Below are 18,199 nucleotides of genomic sequence, written 5' to 3'. Positions count from 1 at the left end.
TTCAACGACGCGAATTTAATTCTGTGAAAGAACGGTTGTGGAAAAAAAGACATAAGGGAACATTCAAGTATTCTGCGGTATTGAAGATTTTTTAGGATGGAAATTAGCCAAAGTTCTTTGACAATCCTAAAGAGGTTATGGACTTTGCTCAGTCTCTACCAATCATGGAGTTTCAGGAACGATGTAGTCCTTCAAGGTCTCCAAAGAGAGTAGAGATGTAAGGTGGGATCCAGATTTTTAAAAGAAATGGAAGCAATGGTGACCGAAGTGGAAACGTTGATTTAAAAAAATAAATCTTTTTTTTGAGAAGAGTTTAAATAGTTTAAATAATGATGATAGTTTAATGAAATGGGAGTTGGGAGAGGGAACTGGGTGGGCACTAGTTTCCAGAAGTCATCAGCTACCTGTGAGTTATCTCACACCCAATATTTTGGGGGAGTTACCGCTTTGGGCGGTTTGAACAGGAGGAGGTAGTCGTGACCTCCGACCTGGTTTTTTTTCTTTTTAATTTTTGGGTTAAGAAGTGGTTTTTTATTATTTTTTTTAAATAAATAATTTTTTTAAACTCTTTTTGTTTTCTGATTGTAATTGAGAGGGAATTAGGAGGTTTTTTTATTTTCTCTCCTTTTTTTCTCTTTTTTTTGGGGGGGTTTCTCTTTTTTCTCTCTTTTTTAAGAGGATGATGTCACAGAAGATAATAAGTCAAAAATTGAGGATGTTGAATTAGATGAAGAGGAAGATGAGGGGAAAGGTGATAAGAAGAAAATTAAGTACAAATACATTGAGGGAGAAGAGTTTAATAAAATTAAGTTAATTTCGATAGAGAATTTTGAAGATGTTATAAATGAAGAATATGGAGAATTTTATAAGAGTTTGAACTTTTTTCTTTTTTTTAATATAAGGGGAGGGGAAGGGAATAAAAAGTTTATCTGATTGTTTTTCTAAGGGATGTTTTTGTTCTCTCTATGAATTATAAAGGAAACTTGGTATTAATGGAAATTCTGTATTTATGTATTATTAATTATGATTTTTTTGAATAAGATATGTGGTTGATATATGATTTTAATATTTGAACTTAGTTTTAAAGTGGATTTCATTTGTTAAATACATGTATTATGTTTGATTTAAATATATGTTTAAGGGTATTATTTTAGTATTGATTTTTTTTGTTGTTGTTAAGTTTTATCCTTTTTTTGTAAGTGGGGTTTTTTCTATTTTATTTACAATATTGTTAATTAATTCTTCACTATTTTGGGGGGAGGGTTGGACTAATTTTAAATTAGATGATTAATGCTGTGTTATAATTATTGGGGGGGTTAATTTGTGTAGTTTAATGATGTAATATTCTAATTTTTATTATCTCATTTTTTATTATTTCTTTAAATGTAATTTTTATTTTATTCATGTCATAAAATTTTAAATAAAGTTTAAAAAAAAGAAATTCACCAAGACAAATGGTTACTTAAACAAAGTTGGTTTTAATGATTTTTAAACATAAAGACAGGATCAGACTTTAACTTATTACTATCAACTTCACCTAACTTAATCCCCTTCTAATTCTCAACACACGTGTATGTAATGTGTATCTGTTCAGGAAAGTTCTTTGATTCACAGTCCAATTTCACTTCTCACTCATCCAAATTCACTGGTATCAGGCAATTCTTATACTGTGCACAGAATTTAACAGCTATGCATTTTCACCAGGTTCTGGTGCTTTAAGGTAATTGGTTACCACTCAGAAAGGTTCTTGTCAGTTTCAGAGAGATTTTTTGCTCATTGGGCACACACAAACTGATACCCTCCAGCCACTTCAGTGTCTTACCATAGAAACTTGCCTCATCATGGGTTTTTCAAATGATAACCTCTTTTCGAACACCAGAGTTCCTCTTGTTTCCCTTATTCAGCCATTTCTTGCAAGGACCATAAGGATTTTGAACAGGCTGGACCTATCTTCAAAAATTGGGTTTTCAACAAGCCTGCCAGCTTGTCATGTTACAGCCTCAAACGCTACTGCAGAACTGTCTCTCTCACACAATAGAATGATGTATTTTTCTCTCTGCAAAACCACATGACCCCTCTTAGATTGGCAGATTGCTGGCACCGGAATCAGTTTGACTCTGGCCTTCTGTTGCTTTAAAGACAATATTCCATTTACACCTGCTTCTGAAGTTTCTTCCAAAACAATTTCATTGTCTTTGCAAAGGCACAGCTGCCTCAATGTCTCACTTTCAGCAAAGCTCTTGCATTTTAAATGAGATCTCTTTTGTGAAGTGTTTGTTTGTGAGTGTCCTACACTAAACTCCCACAATCTATCCCTTTAAAAAAATTAATATACTCGAAACAGCATTGATGACAAAAAGCAATGGACCCAGCACCGAACCGAGACACATCACTATTCAAAGAACTCCAGTCTGAGAAACATCCTTCCATCATCACCCTCTGCTTTCTCTCATGAAGCCAATTTTCTGTCCATTCTGCTTTCACCTTGGATCCCGTGCAATCTACCCTTCCAAACTACTGTGTGGAACCTTATCAAGTACCTCGCAGAAATCCATATATAATAGTTCTTCCCTCATCAACCTTCTCAGCCACATCTTCAGAACTCAGATTTGTGAGACAGCCTCCCAGTTCCAAAATATGGGACTCACTGTGGGAGACACCTTGGTCGGCAAGGGTGAGCTGAGCAGAAGGCCCTGTTTCTGTGCTGTAACACCCCAGGAAGGGGAAACACTTCCCACTATTGGCTCCCATCATTATTTTTCAGACCTGTCAGGTACCCCTTATCCCGCCCCAGTCTAAGGAGAGTGGCCCCAGTCTCCCCGTCACTGAAAACCCTTGTCTTGCTTCAACCACATGCAGGTTCTTGGTGCTGGGTCACACCTGAGTGAAGGAGCATGGTACAGGGGCTGGTCTCACGCAGGCCCCAGTTGTGGCTGATGTAGGGAAGGTGGACCCCGTTCTACGGGGTCATGAATGATCACACCTGGTCAGTATCCCCCCTCTAGTCTTCCAATCCCATTGTTCTCAGGGTCACGGGCACCATTGGCTCCTCCCTGACATGGCTCAACCTCTTTGATGTTCCTTCTCCCATTTTATTGTGTTAAACTTTTTATATTCCATATATCAGTGTAAAGACAAAATAACCATGAAACCATTTGTCAGAGATGTTGCTGACCTTTTTCCCACGTGTAAAGCCCAATGAATCTCACTCAATCCTGAACCCCTGTAGGTGGGTGTGTGGGGACACAATGCAGTCCTCCCCTCTGCAATCCCAGTCACGGGAATCCTGGGGCATTCTCCCTCTCACAGTTTAACTGACCCATCACCTCCAGACTCCTGGACTAAACTTTGAGGGGCCGGGTCAGTCTCCCGATGACGGGGTCGGTGGTTGGGTCGTGGAGTCAGCGGCAAGGTCAGGCAGCAGATCTAGGCGAAGACAGCTCTGGGAAAGGGACTCTGCCGATCACCAGGCTGTGAGAGACCCCAGGGGACGGGATGGGGCGATGATCAGGCCCTGTTATTGCCCACCCAGTCCCACACGTGCAAGGACCCATCTCCAGCAGCCGACAGCAGCATCCGCTGCTTCCAGGGATGCCAGGTGTGTGTAGTGACTAGTGGCAGGTCTTGGCACGGCTCCAGGCCAACACAGTGACCCCGGTGGACAAAAGTCGGCTCCACCCTGCGAAGACTCGGGGTCCAGGTGCTGGAGTCGTAGACATGGACTGTGCCATCAAAACCTTGGGAGAGATGGAGGTCCACATGTCACCATACTACCCTGGCAAGTCGTGGCATCCCCCTCCCCAGTGCATCACCCATTATTACAGAAAGCAACAGCGGCGAGAGCAGATGCAGAGTACCACCATTACCACATCCAGCTCCAGAGACATGGGTTTGATCCCCACCTCCAGGACTCTGCGGAGTCTGCATGTTTTTCCTGTGACCCTGGGGGCTCCCGTTTCACCTGCGAGGATCAGTGGGTGGGTAAATGGAGACCATCCTCATCTGAGAAGGATAAGCAGAGGAGTCAACCCATGGGACAGTGAAGGTTTCTGCGGCTGAGGGACAGACAGGCAGCGGGCTGTAGGAGACTAGTCAAGGGATTCGCACCAGGCCGCAGACTGCAGGAGACTGGCTCAAAACAGGCTGAAAGGGTACCAGGCATCGGAACTGGGATTCAAGGGCCTGATGGTATTGGAAGTTCAGATCTGGAGCTCCGGTTGCCAATGGTTTGGAGTGGACTCTGTGTGGCTGCAGGTGCACTGGAGGTGAATCTACAGACACTTGGTGTCTCCGGGGGGACTCTCCTTCGCTTCTTTATCTGACTGTAAGAGGCACTTCAGTCAATTCCTGCCGATGATGAATCTGCCTTAGAGCAGACAAAAGGCGATTTTGTGTAATATTGACTTTTTAAAGACAAAAATTGAATCTTGGGGTCTGGATGGGAATGTGAGGAGAATAAAGTGTAGGATCTGGTTGGCATGAACAGTGGGCTGAAAGGTCTGCTTGTGTGCTGCACTTCTCCATGACCAGTGGAGGTTCAGGGGAGAAGGGAGGTAGCATTGAGCAAAAAAATGGATGAGAAATGGGACATTTGGGTAGGGCTGCCTCAGGGCCAGCCCTGGGCCCTTGGTGCTGGCAGATAAGGAACAAGAGCCGGGGTCTGACTGTACAGCTTCATCCTGGAGTGACTCCCCCCAACCCCAACAACCCCCACCCTCCGAAACACACCAATCACCACTGGAACCAACGTACCCGACACCGCGAGGTGTTGCTGCAGTCGAGGTGCCCAGTTCAGGCAAAGGTGGCTGCTATTGGCTTGGGGTTTAGAAGTGGCCAGCTCTGCCCTGGCCAGGCTCTTGCTCAGGTCTCTGGGATCAGACACAACCACCACTCCATCAGAGGACAGTCTTCCCACCACTGAGAACCCGGGACCCAATCCCATCGTCCAATGGCTGTCACTGCTGTTGTTTGTGGGCAGGCTGGAACGTCCAATCAGACTCGGCCTCTGACGGGTGTCAGCCAACCACAGCTGGCCATTCATACAGCAGACCAGAAAAGTAGAATTGTCCAGAAACTCCAGCTCACTGATTGGTTCATGCTCTTCCACCCCTGTGGGGAAGATTAACACTCCATTAGCCAAAGCCAATATCTCCCTCATAACTCCCACCCCTTCCAGAGATTCCCAAAGACCCACCTTCCCATTCCTCTCTCTGGATATTCACAGACCCACCTTCCCATCCCCTCCCTCCAGAGATTCCTAAAAACCCACCTTTCCATCCCTTCCCTCCAGAGATTCCAGACCCTCACTCCCATTCCCCTCCCTACAGAGAGTCCCATCCCCTCCCTCCAGAGAGTCCCAGCCCCACCTTTCCATTCCCCTCTCTCAAGAGTCCCAGCCCCACCTTTCCATTCCCCTCCCTGCAGAGTCCCAGCCCTACCTTCCCATCCCCTTCCTCCAGAGATTCTAGACCCTCACTCCCATTTCCCTCCCTCCAGAAAGTCCCAGACCCACCTTCCCATCCCCTCCCCGGAGATTGCGATTTTAACAACAGTTGATTCCATTTTCTATCTCTTCACATACTTCACTCCAGAATTTACTTCCAGAGAGGATCCTATTCATTGTGTCATGGTCAGGAATTGCCTAGCTGGATTGTAATCTTTCCACATCCTTTCCTAACTGGCTCTATCCTGAAGCCATGACATGCATGGACCCATACCCAATGGCTCCCTCCAGAGTGTTCCCACTGCATCGGACCCTCCACCCTCACCCCCTCTCTGCTTAGACCATTCGCCTCCTCCCTGCAGGAAGCTACTCAATCACCAGCTCCGGTGAACAGCACTGATTGTGTCACAATGTCCCGCACCGCCAGGTCACTGATCCTTGAACCATGAAGCACGCGGGGGGTTGGAGAGCAGGCAACAGAGATCCGCGACCAGACGTTCCCGGTGACGCTGAACAGCAACGTGGTCAGGAGCGAGATGGTGTCTGTCACGGGGAGAACAGAGGTGGTGTGAACCAGAGATCAACAGAGAACAAGGAGGCTCTACAGCCCCCATGCCAGTGCTAGTCCCTTCAGAGGCTTCAATGTCCTCCTGTTGGATAGCACAGCAGAATCCAACAGGTGGTAGGATGGTTTAGAGGAATCATCCAGTGAGGCTGTTTGAGTGGAATTGAGGGGTGGAGGAGGCATGAGGGTACTAATAGGAGTGTATTATAGACCACCAAATGGGCCAAGAAAATTGGAAGAACAAATTTGTAAGGTGATAGCATATATGTGTAATAAATATAAGGTAATGGTCATGGGAGATTTTAACTTCCCTCACATTAAGTAAGAGGGCTGGATGGGCTAGAGTTTGTCAAATGTGTACAAGATAGTTTTCTTAATCAATACGTAGAGGAACCAACTCAGGACGGTGTAATACTAGATCTCCTGTTAGGGAACGAGATAGGTCTGGTGTCTGAGGTTAATATTGGAGAAAAAATTGGGTCTAGTGATCACAACTCTATTAGTTTTAGGGAAGAGCAAAGAAGGGCCTAAAGTTGAGGTTCTGGATTGGAGAAAAGCAAATTTTGAAGGAATAAGAATGGCTTTGGGGAGTATTGAGTGGGACATGATTTTTTCAGAAAAGGATGTAAATGAAAAATGGAGAATATTCAAAGAAGAAATTTTGAAAGTACAGAGCAGATATATCCCAATGAAGATCAAAGGAAAGGCTGGAAGTCATAGGGTGGCTTGGTTTTCGAGGATTATTAGAAATTTGGTTAGGAGAAAGAGGGAGGTGTACAAGAGGTATAAACAGCAGGGTGATGAGAAATTGAAAGAGGACTACAAGGAGTGTAGAAAAAATCTTAAGAAAGAAATTAGAAAGGCCAAAAAGAGGCACGAAGAGGCTTTGGCAGACTGAGTAAAAATAAATCCAAAGGGTTTCTATAGGTACATTAAAAGTAAAAGATTAGTGAGGGATAAAATTGGACCCCTTGTAGATAGCAAAGGTAGGCTGAGTGAGAAGTCAGAGGAAATGGGGGAAATTTTAAATGATTTCTTTTCCTCGGTATTCACTAGGGAAAAAAAATATTGTACCAGTTGAAGTAAAGAAAAATAGTGGGGAGGTCCTGAATCATTTAAGGATAACCAAGGAGGTAGTGATGGCTGTGTTAAAAAAGATAAAGGTGGACAAATCTCCGGGTCCGGACAATGTATTCCCAAGGACACTCAGGGAGACTAGTGTACAGATAGTGGGGCCATTAACAGAGATATTTAGGATGTCACTGGTCACGGGGGTAATGCCAGAGGATTGGAGGGTGGCTCATGTTGTTAAGGGTCTAAATGTAAGCCTGGAAATTATAGGCCCGTGAGTCTGACGTCTGTGGTGGGTAAGTTGATGGAAAGTGTTCTGAGGGATGGCATTTACAAATATTTGGAAGAACAGGGATTGCTAGGGAGTAATCAGCATGGTTTTGTCAGGGGTAGATCATGCTTGATAAACCTGATTGAGTTCTTCGAGGGGGTTACAAAAAAGGTTGATGAAGGGAAGGCTGTGGATGTTGTCTATTTAGACTTTAGTAAAGCTTTTGACAAAGTTCCCCACAGGAGGTTAGGAAAAAAGGTGGAGGCATTAGGTATAAGGAGGTAGTGAAATGGATTCAGCAATGGTTGGATGGGAGGTGTCAGAGAGTAGTGGTAGAAAATTGTTTGTCCAATTGGATGCCGGTGACTAGTGGAGTTCCTCAGGGATCGGTCCTGGGTCCACTATTGTTTGTTATATATATTAAAGATCTGGAAGAAGGGGTGGTGAATTAGATAAGTAAGTTTGGAGATGATACAAAGATTGGTGGTATTGTGGACAGTGAGGAAGATTACCGTAGCTTAAAAAGAGATATAGGAAAGCTAGAGGAGTGGGCTGAGAAATGGCTGATGGAATTTAATACGGATAAGTGTGAAGTGTTGCATTTTGTAAAGGCAAATCTAAATAGGTCATATACATTGAATGGTAGACAATTGAGGAGTGCAGAGCAACAAAGGGATTTAGGAGTGATGGTAAATAGTACCCTCAAGGCTGATACTCAGGTAGATGGTGTGGTGAAGAAGGCATTTGGAATGTTGGCCTTCATAAATCGGAGTATTGAATTCAAGAGTAGGGAGGTTATGATGAAATTGTACAAGGCATTGGTGAGGCCAAATTTGGAGTACTGTGTACAGTTTTGGTCACCAAATTATAGGAAGGATATAAACAAAATAGAGAGAGTGCAGAGAAGGTTCACGAGAATGTTGACAGGATGTCAGGGTTTGAGTTACAGAGAAAGGTTGAGCAGCCTGGGGCTTTTTTGTCTGGAGTGTACAAGATTTTAAAAGGGACAGAGAGAGTCAACGTGGATAGGCTTTTTAAATTAAGAGTGGGGGATATTCAAACCAGAGGCCATGGTTTGAGATTGCAGGGGGAAAATTATAAGGGGAACATGAGGGGAAATTTCTTCATGCAAAGGGTGGTTGGGATGTGGAATAAGCTTCCGGCAGAGGTGGTTGAAGCAAGGACGTTATTTACATTTAAGGAAAGACTGGATAATTACATGGAGGGGAGAGGATTGGAGGGGTATGGACCAGGTGCTGGTCAGTGGGACTAGGAGGGTGGGGATTTGTTCCGGCATGGACTAGTAGGGCCAAACTGGCCTGTTCTGTGCTGCATATGGTTATATGTTTAAGAGTTTAGAAAATCTAAGAAAATACTGAAGGAAATGAGGAAGGCCAAAAGAAGACATGAGGTTGCTTTGGCAGATAATGTGAAGGTAAACCTGAAGGGTTTCTACAAGTATGTTAAGAGTAAAAGGATTGTAAGGGACAAAATTGATCTCCTAGAGCACACATGTCAAACTCTGGCCCGCGGGCCAAATTTGGCCTACAAGATCATTTCAAAAATGTATTAGAGGTGGCTCGCCCTGCAGCGAGAGCCGATGCTGTTTTTTGGTAATGTCACCCCCACCATCCTCCCCCTTCATTGCACATCCTTCCCCATTGTAACACGAGAAATTGTAACACGAGAAGTCTGTCGATGTCATCAGCCGGCAAGCCATCTGTCCCACCTGTCGAGCGGTGCGGCGGATTGGCGAGCGTCTGTGATTTCCTGTCGGCGCGACGGACATGGCAGGTTGCGCACGGCCCCCGGGCAGCGCGAGCCCCGCATGACTGGCACCGGATGGCCCTGCCACAGCGCGAGCGCACTTGTCCCGGTCGCCATGGCCTTCAGCGCTTGCACCCACGCGGACCCCAGGGACGGCTGGTTCGGCCCTGCACGTGAAGAGAGAGATGGTGGCTGTCCGCAAAGGCTGACCGGCAGCGCGCTGGGCCTGAGTGGGTGGGTAAGCAGGGGTGGGCAGAGGGTGTAGGTGAGGAGTAATGGGCAGGGGAAGTTATGGTGGTGCGAGGGGCAGTTAGAGGGAGGGATGAGTAGAAGGAGGGGTGGATAGGGAAGAGGTAAAAGGGGAGGGGCAGGGCGAGTAGGGGAGGGGTGATTAGAGGGTGAGAGACGGGTAGAGGGAGGAACAGGTTGAGGGGAGAGGCAGTAGAGGGGCGTGTATAGGATGGGGTGGGTAGAGGCAGAGCAAGTGGAGTGAGGGGTGAGTAGAGGTTGGGTAAAGGACTGGTCAGGTAGAGGGATGGTGGGTCGAGGGTGAATAGAGGCCTAGAGCCTGAGGAGTGAGCAGGAAATGCTGAGTCCTGATGCAGGCCAAAATGGACACAGCCTGTGAATGCCGACTACATCTCCACAGGGACCAAATATGTTTCCCTCACGTCAAGCAAAGGGTGAACTTGAGCTACCTACTCCTGACCTGTAACATTATCCTCCTAAAGTTATATCCTAAAGTTTAACATTACATATGTTGAAAGAAGAGAAAACATGCAGATGTTGTTGAAAATTTTCAATAAATATTTAGTTCGGCCCTCGACTTAGTCCAAGTTTTTAATTTTGGCCCTCCGTGAATTTGAGTTTGACACCCCTGCCCTAGAGGATCAGAGTGGTCGTCTAGGTGTGGAGCCTCATGAGATGGGAGAGATTGCAAACAGTGTTTTTGCATCAGTATTTACTCAGGAAACTGGCAGAATGTATAAGGGAGGAAGGGAAACAAACAGTTGCGGCATGGCGCATATAGAGATTGAGGAGGAGGAGGTCCTTGCTGCCTTACAGCCAATAAAGGTAGATAAATCCCCACGTCCTGATGTGATATTCCCTCAGACCTTGAGGGAGACTAGTGTAGAAATTGCAGTGGCCTAACAGAAATATTGAAAATATCCTTAGCCACGAGTGAGGATTGGAGGGGAGCTCATGTTGTTCCGTTGTTTAAAAAAGGCTCCAAAAATAAACCAGGTAATTATAGGTTAGTGAGCCTCATGTCGGTAGTAGGTAAATTATTGGAAGGTTTTCTGAGAGACAGGATATATAGGTATTTGGACAGGTGACTAATTAAGGACAGTCAGCATGGTTTTGTGCATCAAGAAAGTAAATGAAGGAAAAGCTGTGGATGTTGTCTGCATGGACTTTAGTAAGGTTTCACATGGGAGGATCTCTGTAGATTGTCAGCTTGTTGTGGAGGAGAAGCTTGTGTGGTCCTATGATCCCACGAGTGATGCCATCCGGAACTATGCTCCTGATAAGGTCACCCATGGCAGTAAGATCGAGGGAAAGGTCCCTGACAAAGAACAATCCAACAAAGACCTCAACGGCTGTGAAGGCGGAAGAAGGCTGCAACAAATCGATCAGCTCCAATTTTCGAGGTTTTCATGCCATCGGAACTAGTTGGTTGATTTGTGAAGGATCGTGTGCTTCTTGGAGTGAAACATCAAGTACACGTTAAACAAATACACACGCAGCATCTTCACTCTGTGGATCAACGGAACGAAGGCCATCATCCTTGACATTGAGGGATAGCCATGACATGGGAGGCTAGTTCAGAAGATTCAGACACTAGGTATCCAGGGAGAGGTTTAAACGGGATTTGAAATTAGCTGAATGGGAGAAGACAGGTGGATGGTTGCTTCTTGGATTGGAGGTCTGTGTTGAGAGCTGTGCCTCAGGGATCGGTGTTGGGACCTTTGTGGTTTGTCTGTATCAATGATCTGGATGATAATGTGGTGAACTGGATCAGCAAGTTTGCAGACGACCCTATGATTGGAGGCGTTGTGGACAGAGAGGAAGGTTTTCAAAGCTTGCAGAGGAATCTGGACCAGCTGGAAAAATGGCCGATGGAATTTAATGTAGACAAGGGGTTGCATTTTAAAAGAACAAACCAAGAAAGGTCATACATGGTAAATGGTCGGGAACTGAGGAGTGTGGTAGAACAGAGGGATCTTGGAATACAGATACATAATTCCCTGACAGTGGGGTCACAAGTGGACAGGGTTGTTTGTGTGCAGTTCTGGTCACCAAATTAAAGGAAGGATATCAGTGAGGTTGAAAGAAACTAGAGAAGATTTACTAGGATGTTGTTGGGTCTTCAGGAGTTGAGTTACAGGGAAAGATTAAACAGGTTAGGACTTTATTCTTTACAGTGTAGAAGAATGAGGGGAGATTTGATAGAGGTTTACAAAATTATGAGGGGTATAGACAGAGTAAATGCAAGTAGGCTCTTTCCACTTAGATTGGGAGAGATAAATACACGAGGACATGGCTTTAGGGTGAAAGGTTTAGGGGGAACAGAGAGTGGTGGGAGTGTGGAAGGAGCTGCCATCTGATCTGGTAAATGCGGGCTCACTCTTAGGTTTTAAGAATAAATTGAATAGATACATGGAATGGATGGGAGAGATCTGGAGGGTTATAGACTGGGTGAAGGTCAGTGGGACTAGCAGAATGATGTTTCGGAACAGACTAGAAGGGCTGAATGCCCTGTTTTCTGTGCTGGTTCTGGGTGGGAGATGGGGAAGGGTTAGATTGTTGTGGAGTAGGTTTTCACAGATCAGCACAACACTGTGGGATGAAGAGCCTGTACTGATCTATATACTAATGTCCACCTCTCTGATAGGATGAGACATGAAGAGACAGCTCTCAGCACCTCCTGAGCAAAGCACCATGGTTGTGACTGCTTCACTCATTGGCCCAGGCCCAGAACAAATGTCTCCAGAGCCCCATACACTCACCGGTCTCATTGGTCGCCAGGCGCCAGACTTGCAGCGAGGCATCAGGGGGGCCACTGCTCACCAAGAGGCTGAGGACCACGATTCAGAGTCAGTAATGTTATGTTATGTAAAAAGGTGGGAAACGGTCCTTCTCTCTCTCCCCCCCCAATATACAGATGGGAAATTGTTCCTGTCCCCCTCTTCATGCAGGTGGGAAACGGTCCTTCTCTCCCCTCCCCCCCCAAAAAAAATACAGATGAGAAATTGTTCCCGTCCCCCTCTACATGCAGATGGGAAACGGTCCTCCCCCACCTTCTACATACCACATAACAATTACAGTACGGAAACAGGCCATTACGGGCCCTCTAGTCCGCACCGATTTGTGAACTCCACTAGTCCCTCCTACCTGCTCCCTCTCCATAACCCACCAGTCCCCTTACATTCGTGTACTCATCCAACCCTCTCTTAAATGACAAAAATGACCCTGCTGCAACCACCTCTTCCGGAAGGTCATTCCACTCAGCCACCACTCCATGATTGAAGAAGGTGGGAAACAGTCCTCCATCCGCCTTCCACCTACAGGTGGGAAACGTTTCTTCCCTCCCTCTCCAGCCACTCCTCCCTCCCCCCGTAATCATCCACATCCCTCTTAACTGGACTCTGCTCTTCATAATTATACTGCACGGAAACAGCCTTCAGTGCAACACGTTTACCAAGTTATCTCCCCAAGCCTGTGTTCAGCCAAAGTCCCTCTAAACCGTTCCTGTTCACCGACCTGTCTAAATGTATTCTAAATTACATAATTGTACCCATCTACCACTTCCTCTGGCAACTCGTCCCACATTCCCACCACCCTCTGTGAACAAAGGGGTCCCCTCAGGTCCATTTTAAATCATTCCCCTCTAGTCTGATTCCTCTATCCTGGGAAAGAATGATCATTCATCATGTCCTTGCCCTTCATAAATTTCCCTGCTACCAGGTTACCCCCCTCTGTCTCCTGGGCTCCAAGACAAAAAAGTTCCAGCCTATCCAACGTCCCCTCCTTCTCTCTGGACATAGATAAAAGTGAGGGCAAGTTCAAAGTTGAATTTATTGTCAGAGAACATACATAACATCACAAATAACCTGGAGATTCGTTTTCCTGTGGGCCAGGCAGAATTTCTACTACTGTATATATGTAATAGTCACATTTTGTAGATTAATTTTTAGGGTGAAATTTAGGGTGGGGCTGACTATCACAAGCTTGCCACTTTTGACCGCGAAAAGTGCCTGCATCATTTGAGACATCGGATGGGGAGTGGGGGGAGGCTGTGGCGAGGGTCTGCAGTCGTGGCATCAGGATTTCCGGTGGGTGGGTGGCTGGGGTGAGGGTTTGCAGATGGTGTGTCAGGAGCTTGGATGGGTGGGCGGCCGGCCGTGGCCAAAAATGGGGGTGGGGGGGTCAACTTTTACACGATATTGACTATATACCGTATTGGTGGTGCAAGAAATAAAACTGTACTCAAGAAACGATACTTATACAAGAGAGATTAAACAAATTGTGCAATATAGAAAATAAATATTCAGTAACAGATGAGGGAAATGAGTGGGAAGGCTGTTGACTTACCTTGTCCCTGCAACATATTTCAACTGATAAACAGGTCTCTGGGAAAATTCGCCACGCTCCACTCGGAAATCTCTGTCTGGACAAAGACCCTGCAGGAGAGGGAGGGAAATTAATAAATTTTAATATATGTACACATACAGCACAGTAACAAACGGGCCCTTTTGTCCCACAAGCCGTGCTGCCCAATTAACCTACAACCCCTGCTACATTTCAAATGGTGGGAGGAAACTCACGAAGTCACAGGGAGAACGTACAAACACCTTACAGCGCAGGATTTGAACCCAGGTCCCTGGTGCTGTAACAGCATTGCACTAATTGCTACGTCGACCATATAGGCACCTCGTGTACAGCCAGACAAGAGAGCCTACAGATTCTGCCCTCCCTGCCCAGGTCGAAGGAAAGGCAACATGCAGTCAGGAATCCCTGAAAAGACAAGTTTGCATCAGGCAATAGGCAAATTTCAGACTTCACTGCCCCAGCAATTCTCCAACAGACCGAGGTAAACCACATACCATTCTCTCACCTGGTTTTCTTTAGCCGAGAGCGTCTGAGGAAGAGAGAGCTCCTGAATTTCATTCCTCTGCTTGGCACTGTAACCAGCGACACAGACACCTGCCACATGGAGAATCAGACTAAGGCCACAAAAATCACACAGCTTTCCACCCCCTGCCCTCCACACCACCCACTGCCCCAACTGCTTCTCTCACCCTGCCTGCAAGGACGAAACAGCCTCAGCACCTCAGGACATTCATAAATTGAACAGATGAGACATGGATACCAGAAAGGTTGACCAGGAGGAAGCATGCATTCAACCTGAGACCACTCCAACATTCTGTAATTTGGCCAGTGATTGTACTTTAAGCATACTAATACTAATCCAAACCTGGCTCTTAAGTAATAAAACACGGCGGACAGTTGGCGTAGCAGTGAGCGCAATGCTGTTACAGCACCAGCTACACTGTCTGTAAGGAGTCTGTACATTCTCCACCTGTTTGCGTGGGTTTCCTCTGGGTGCTCCAGTTTCCTCCCACCCTTCAAAGCATACCGGGGGATGTAGGTTAGTTGGGTGGCACGGACTCATGGGCTGAAAGGGCCTGTTACCGTGCTGCATGTCTAAATTTAAATTTTAAAAGTTTGAAAACAACTTGCCAATGCTGGAAACCCAAATGAAAACCACTCAACGGGTAAACCTTTCATCGGAATGAGGAAAAGCTAGTGATGAAACATCTCATACATTTTTGATGCATGGGAGGGGTGGAGAAAGTGAAGGAAAATATCTCTGGTAGGGTAAGACCAAGAGAGACTGAAAGACTCTGGTGGCAGGGGATGAGTGCTAGAACTTGGAGATGATGAGCATTTAAGTTACTGAAAGTCTGATACAAAAGGTAACATCACATCTCTGCAGGAAAACATAGGTTAATAAGTGTTGGTCAGAAGCGTCCAGTCTAGATCCTAACAGGAGAGTTATATATCCAAAATGGTCAAATGTTTAATTCAAAGAATGACACCTGCCAAGTTGGAAGAGGTGTTGCTGACCTGTAGATTACAGAAGATTGATTGGAAAATCTTTGGGCACTGAGGAGTGCAGTAGAACAGAGGGATCTGGGAATACAGATACACAACTCCCTGAAAGTGGCGTCACAGGTGGACAGGGTTGTAAAGAGAGCTTTTGGCACATTGGCCTTCATAAATCAAAGTATTGAGTACAGTATGTTACGGTAAAATTGTACTAGATATTGGTGAGGCCAAATTTGGAGTATTGTGTGCAGTTTTGGTCACCAAACTGTAGGAAAGATATCAATAAGACAGAAGGAGTGCAGAGAAGATTTACTAGGATGTTGCCAGGACTTCAGGAACTGAGTGACAGGGAAAGGTTAAACAGGTTAAACTTTATTTCCTGGAGTGTAGAGGAATGAGGGGAGATTTGATCGAGGTATTTAAAATTCTGAGGGGTGATAGAGTAAATGTAGATTGTTGAAGGGAATTTCTTAACAGAGAGTGGTGGGAGTGTGGAATGAACTGCCAGCTAAGTGGTGAACTTGGGCTCAATTTTCACATTAAAAAAAAAATTTGCACAGCTACATGGATGGAAGGGGTATAGTGGGCTCAGGTCTTGGCGCAGGTCAGTGGGACTGGGCAGAATAATAGTTTGGCATGGATTAGAGGGCCGAAGAGTCATTTCACTGTGCCATAATGTTCTATGATTGGAACAGCGTAGGAGGGCACAAGTCAGAGAGGGAGTAGGATGGAGAATTAAAGTCGGGAAAAAGCTCAGGCCATTTTTACCGACTGAAACAGCATGTTGCTCAAAGCATTCACTCAAAGTGCACAGGACTCTCCAAATGGAGATGACATTGTAACAAGTCAGAACCTCTTAGGGGTGACCTTTGTGCTGGTCATGCACAAATGCAAAGAAAGACCAAGTTCAACCTACTTCGGTCCTGAATCCACTCTATAACCCGAGTCGGATCCTGCAGTTCAAACACGTGAAGGTCGTTGTACCTGAAACATAGACAGAAAGTGATCTACAGTGTGCTCAAGGCAGGGGCGGCTGGAGCAGCATCTGAGGGAGAGAGAATTGTCAATAGGCCATTTCACTGAAGGCCTTGACCTGAAGGCGACTACAAGAGCGGATTGAAAATTTAAAACTTGACTTTCAGACAGCCCCAGCATCCCATTCATATCAAGAGGTGACTCGTCGTGCCCTCTGGAGCCTTTGGAGGTGGGGCGACTGGTGCCGGAGTGAGAGCAATAGCCGTCTTCCCTCCCCATAATCCCCCACACAGCTGGAACCCCTCGGTGATTTCCAGAACAGTTCCAGGCTGCCCCCCTGAAGGCTCCCATTGAGCCGCCATCCCCCGCTGACAGATCCTGCTGCCCAGGCGGCCTCCTCCGGCTCCCACGCAGGGGTCATGGAGGGAGAGGGGCGAGTGGGGAGGCATCACCAGTCAGCGAGGTGCTGCACTCCTCCCATTCTCCTTCCCCGAGGTGGGGCTGGACAGAGGGGGGTTTCCCTGCTGGAACATGCCTAATGTGACCAGAGGGAAGACTCTGTGCAGCGTATCTGGGACAACAGATTACACGAGTTTACCCCCCCACCCTCCCCCCCTACCCTCACCCCCCTACCCTCCCCCACCCTCCCTCCCCCCCCCCTCCCCTCCCCCCCCCCCTCCCCCCCCCCTCCCCCCCCTCCCCCCCTCCTCCCCCCCCCCTCCTCCCCCCCCCCCCCCTCCCCCCCCCCCCTCCCCCCCCCCTCCCCCCCCCCCCCCCTCCCCCCCCACCCTCCCCTCCCCCCCCACCCTCACCCTCACCCGCCGGGGCCTTGGTTTCGCCTAGAATTGAACTCGAACCCTCCTTCCCCCCGGCCGCCGCCTCCTGTCCCGGCCCCCCTCCGGCCGCCACTCACCGCCTCAGACTCTCCACCATCCACGAGTCCCACTCGCTCTCTCCCAGCTCCGCCATCGCGTTGTCTCCACAGCAACGAAGGGCTCTCCTTCCGTCTCAGCCTGTCGTCACTTCCGCTTCCCCGCGCCGCGGAGGGCGGGAACTGGCCCTTGTTCCCCTCAGGATCGCCGATGGGCGGAACGGGACGGGCGACGCTAATTTCCGGTCACGTGCGGACCGATTCCTCCACCCCCCCTCCCTCACACAATGAGAAAGCCGTGGTTGCAAAGATGCTCCTTCGTCCATCGGCCGAGGAAGTTCTGACCAATCAGAGAGCTGTTGCGATGACAGGTGGGATGACAGGACGCACGGGAGGGCGGGTGCCCTGAAATGCGTCGCCGTGCGGCTGGTTGCGTAGCGCGGGTTCCGTGGTGTAATGGTTAGCACTCTGGACTCTGAATCCAGCGATCCGAGTTCAAATCTCGGCGGAACCTGATCCTTTTCCCGCACCAGCTGCTGCCCTGTTTTTGTGTGGCCCCTCAGGGCCATTTCCTGCCCCACCTCCTTCTACCAAGTCCACGTCCTGTAATATTACACAGCTGCAATATTACACCCTTCCCCCACGAACAGGTTGACGCGTCCGCCACGGCCTGAAAGAGTCCGGGAAAGAGAGTGTCCGCTTATTCGGCTCCCGCCGTCGAATCCGAGTCCGAACCCTCAGCGTTCCGAACCTCCCGCGGGATCGGGATCTTCGGCACCCTCTCGCGTCCCGGTTCCGGCACCCGGTCCCCCTCGCTGGTCCGCTGCTGTGGTCACCGTCCCGTGCTGGAGGGTGGGAGATCTCAGTGTTTATCTGGTCACTGCTTCCCCAGAGTCGACAACCAACCCCCCACCCCCCACGGCTGCTCCAGATCAAAGTATTGTTTGAATGAAACCACCATGGGCTCCATTTACAGGGTGTTTCAAGGCTGTACGGAGGAGGTGGTGGCCACACATCAGGGCCAGGGCCAGAGGCGGCCTCTCATCAGGGTCAGGGCCAGAGGCGGCCACACATCAGGGCCAGGGCCAGTGGCGGCCACTCATCAGGGCCAGGGCCAGTGGC

General features: G+C 47.7%; 1 protein-coding gene and 1 non-coding gene across 3 annotated transcripts; one reads left to right on the top strand and one right to left on the bottom strand.

Annotated features, from left to right (window-relative positions):
* Window positions 1–1,458: 1,458 nt before the first annotated feature.
* wdr73 (WD repeat domain 73) lies at window positions 1,459–17,246 on the bottom strand. Of its 2 annotated transcripts, XM_069892245.1 has the most exons (8): window positions 17,120–17,246; window positions 16,148–16,215; window positions 14,237–14,325; window positions 13,714–13,802; window positions 12,129–12,196; window positions 5,822–5,986; window positions 4,753–5,109; window positions 1,459–3,737 (listed from the first exon to the last, which is right to left on the bottom strand). In XM_069892245.1, exons 1-8 carry the CDS (start codon window positions 17,173–17,175, stop codon window positions 3,508–3,510), a joined length of 1,122 nt encoding a protein of 373 aa, XP_069748346.1. In that variant the 5' UTR covers window positions 17,176–17,246; the 3' UTR covers window positions 1,459–3,507. The 2 variants fall into 2 exon arrangements, with proteins under 2 accessions (XP_069748346.1, XP_069748347.1); XM_069892246.1 differs by lacking the exon at window positions 5,822–5,986 and having other exon boundaries at window positions 17,120–17,245.
* Window positions 17,247–17,519: 273 nt separating this feature from the next.
* Window positions 17,520–17,591, top strand: trnaq-cug (transfer RNA glutamine (anticodon CUG)). The gene has a single exon. It is a non-coding gene; the product is annotated as a tRNA-Gln (tRNA).
* The last annotated feature ends 608 nt before the right edge of the window (window positions 17,592–18,199 follow it).

The sequence above is a fragment of the Narcine bancroftii genome, chromosome 7, assembly GCF_036971445.1.
Source record: "Narcine bancroftii isolate sNarBan1 chromosome 7, sNarBan1.hap1, whole genome shotgun sequence".
NCBI classification, from domain to species: Eukaryota; Metazoa; Chordata; class Chondrichthyes; order Torpediniformes; family Narcinidae; genus Narcine; species Narcine bancroftii.
The sequence above is the reverse complement of the archived record's forward strand: the minus strand, read 5'-3'. Positions and strand labels throughout refer to the sequence as shown.

Coding starts and splice junctions, on each gene's coding strand:
- wdr73 (XM_069892245.1), bottom strand. CDS start 17,175: ATGGCGGAGCTGGGAGAGAGCGAGTGGGACTCGTGGATGGTGGAGAGT. Junction 16,216..17,119: donor ATGGTGGAGAGTCTGAGGCG/GTGAGTGGCGGC, acceptor TCTATGTTTCAG/GTACAACGACCTTCACGTGT. Junction 14,326..16,147: donor AGAGTGGATTCAGGACCGAA/GTAGGTTGAACT, acceptor TCCATGTGGCAG/GTGTCTGTGTCGCTGGTTAC.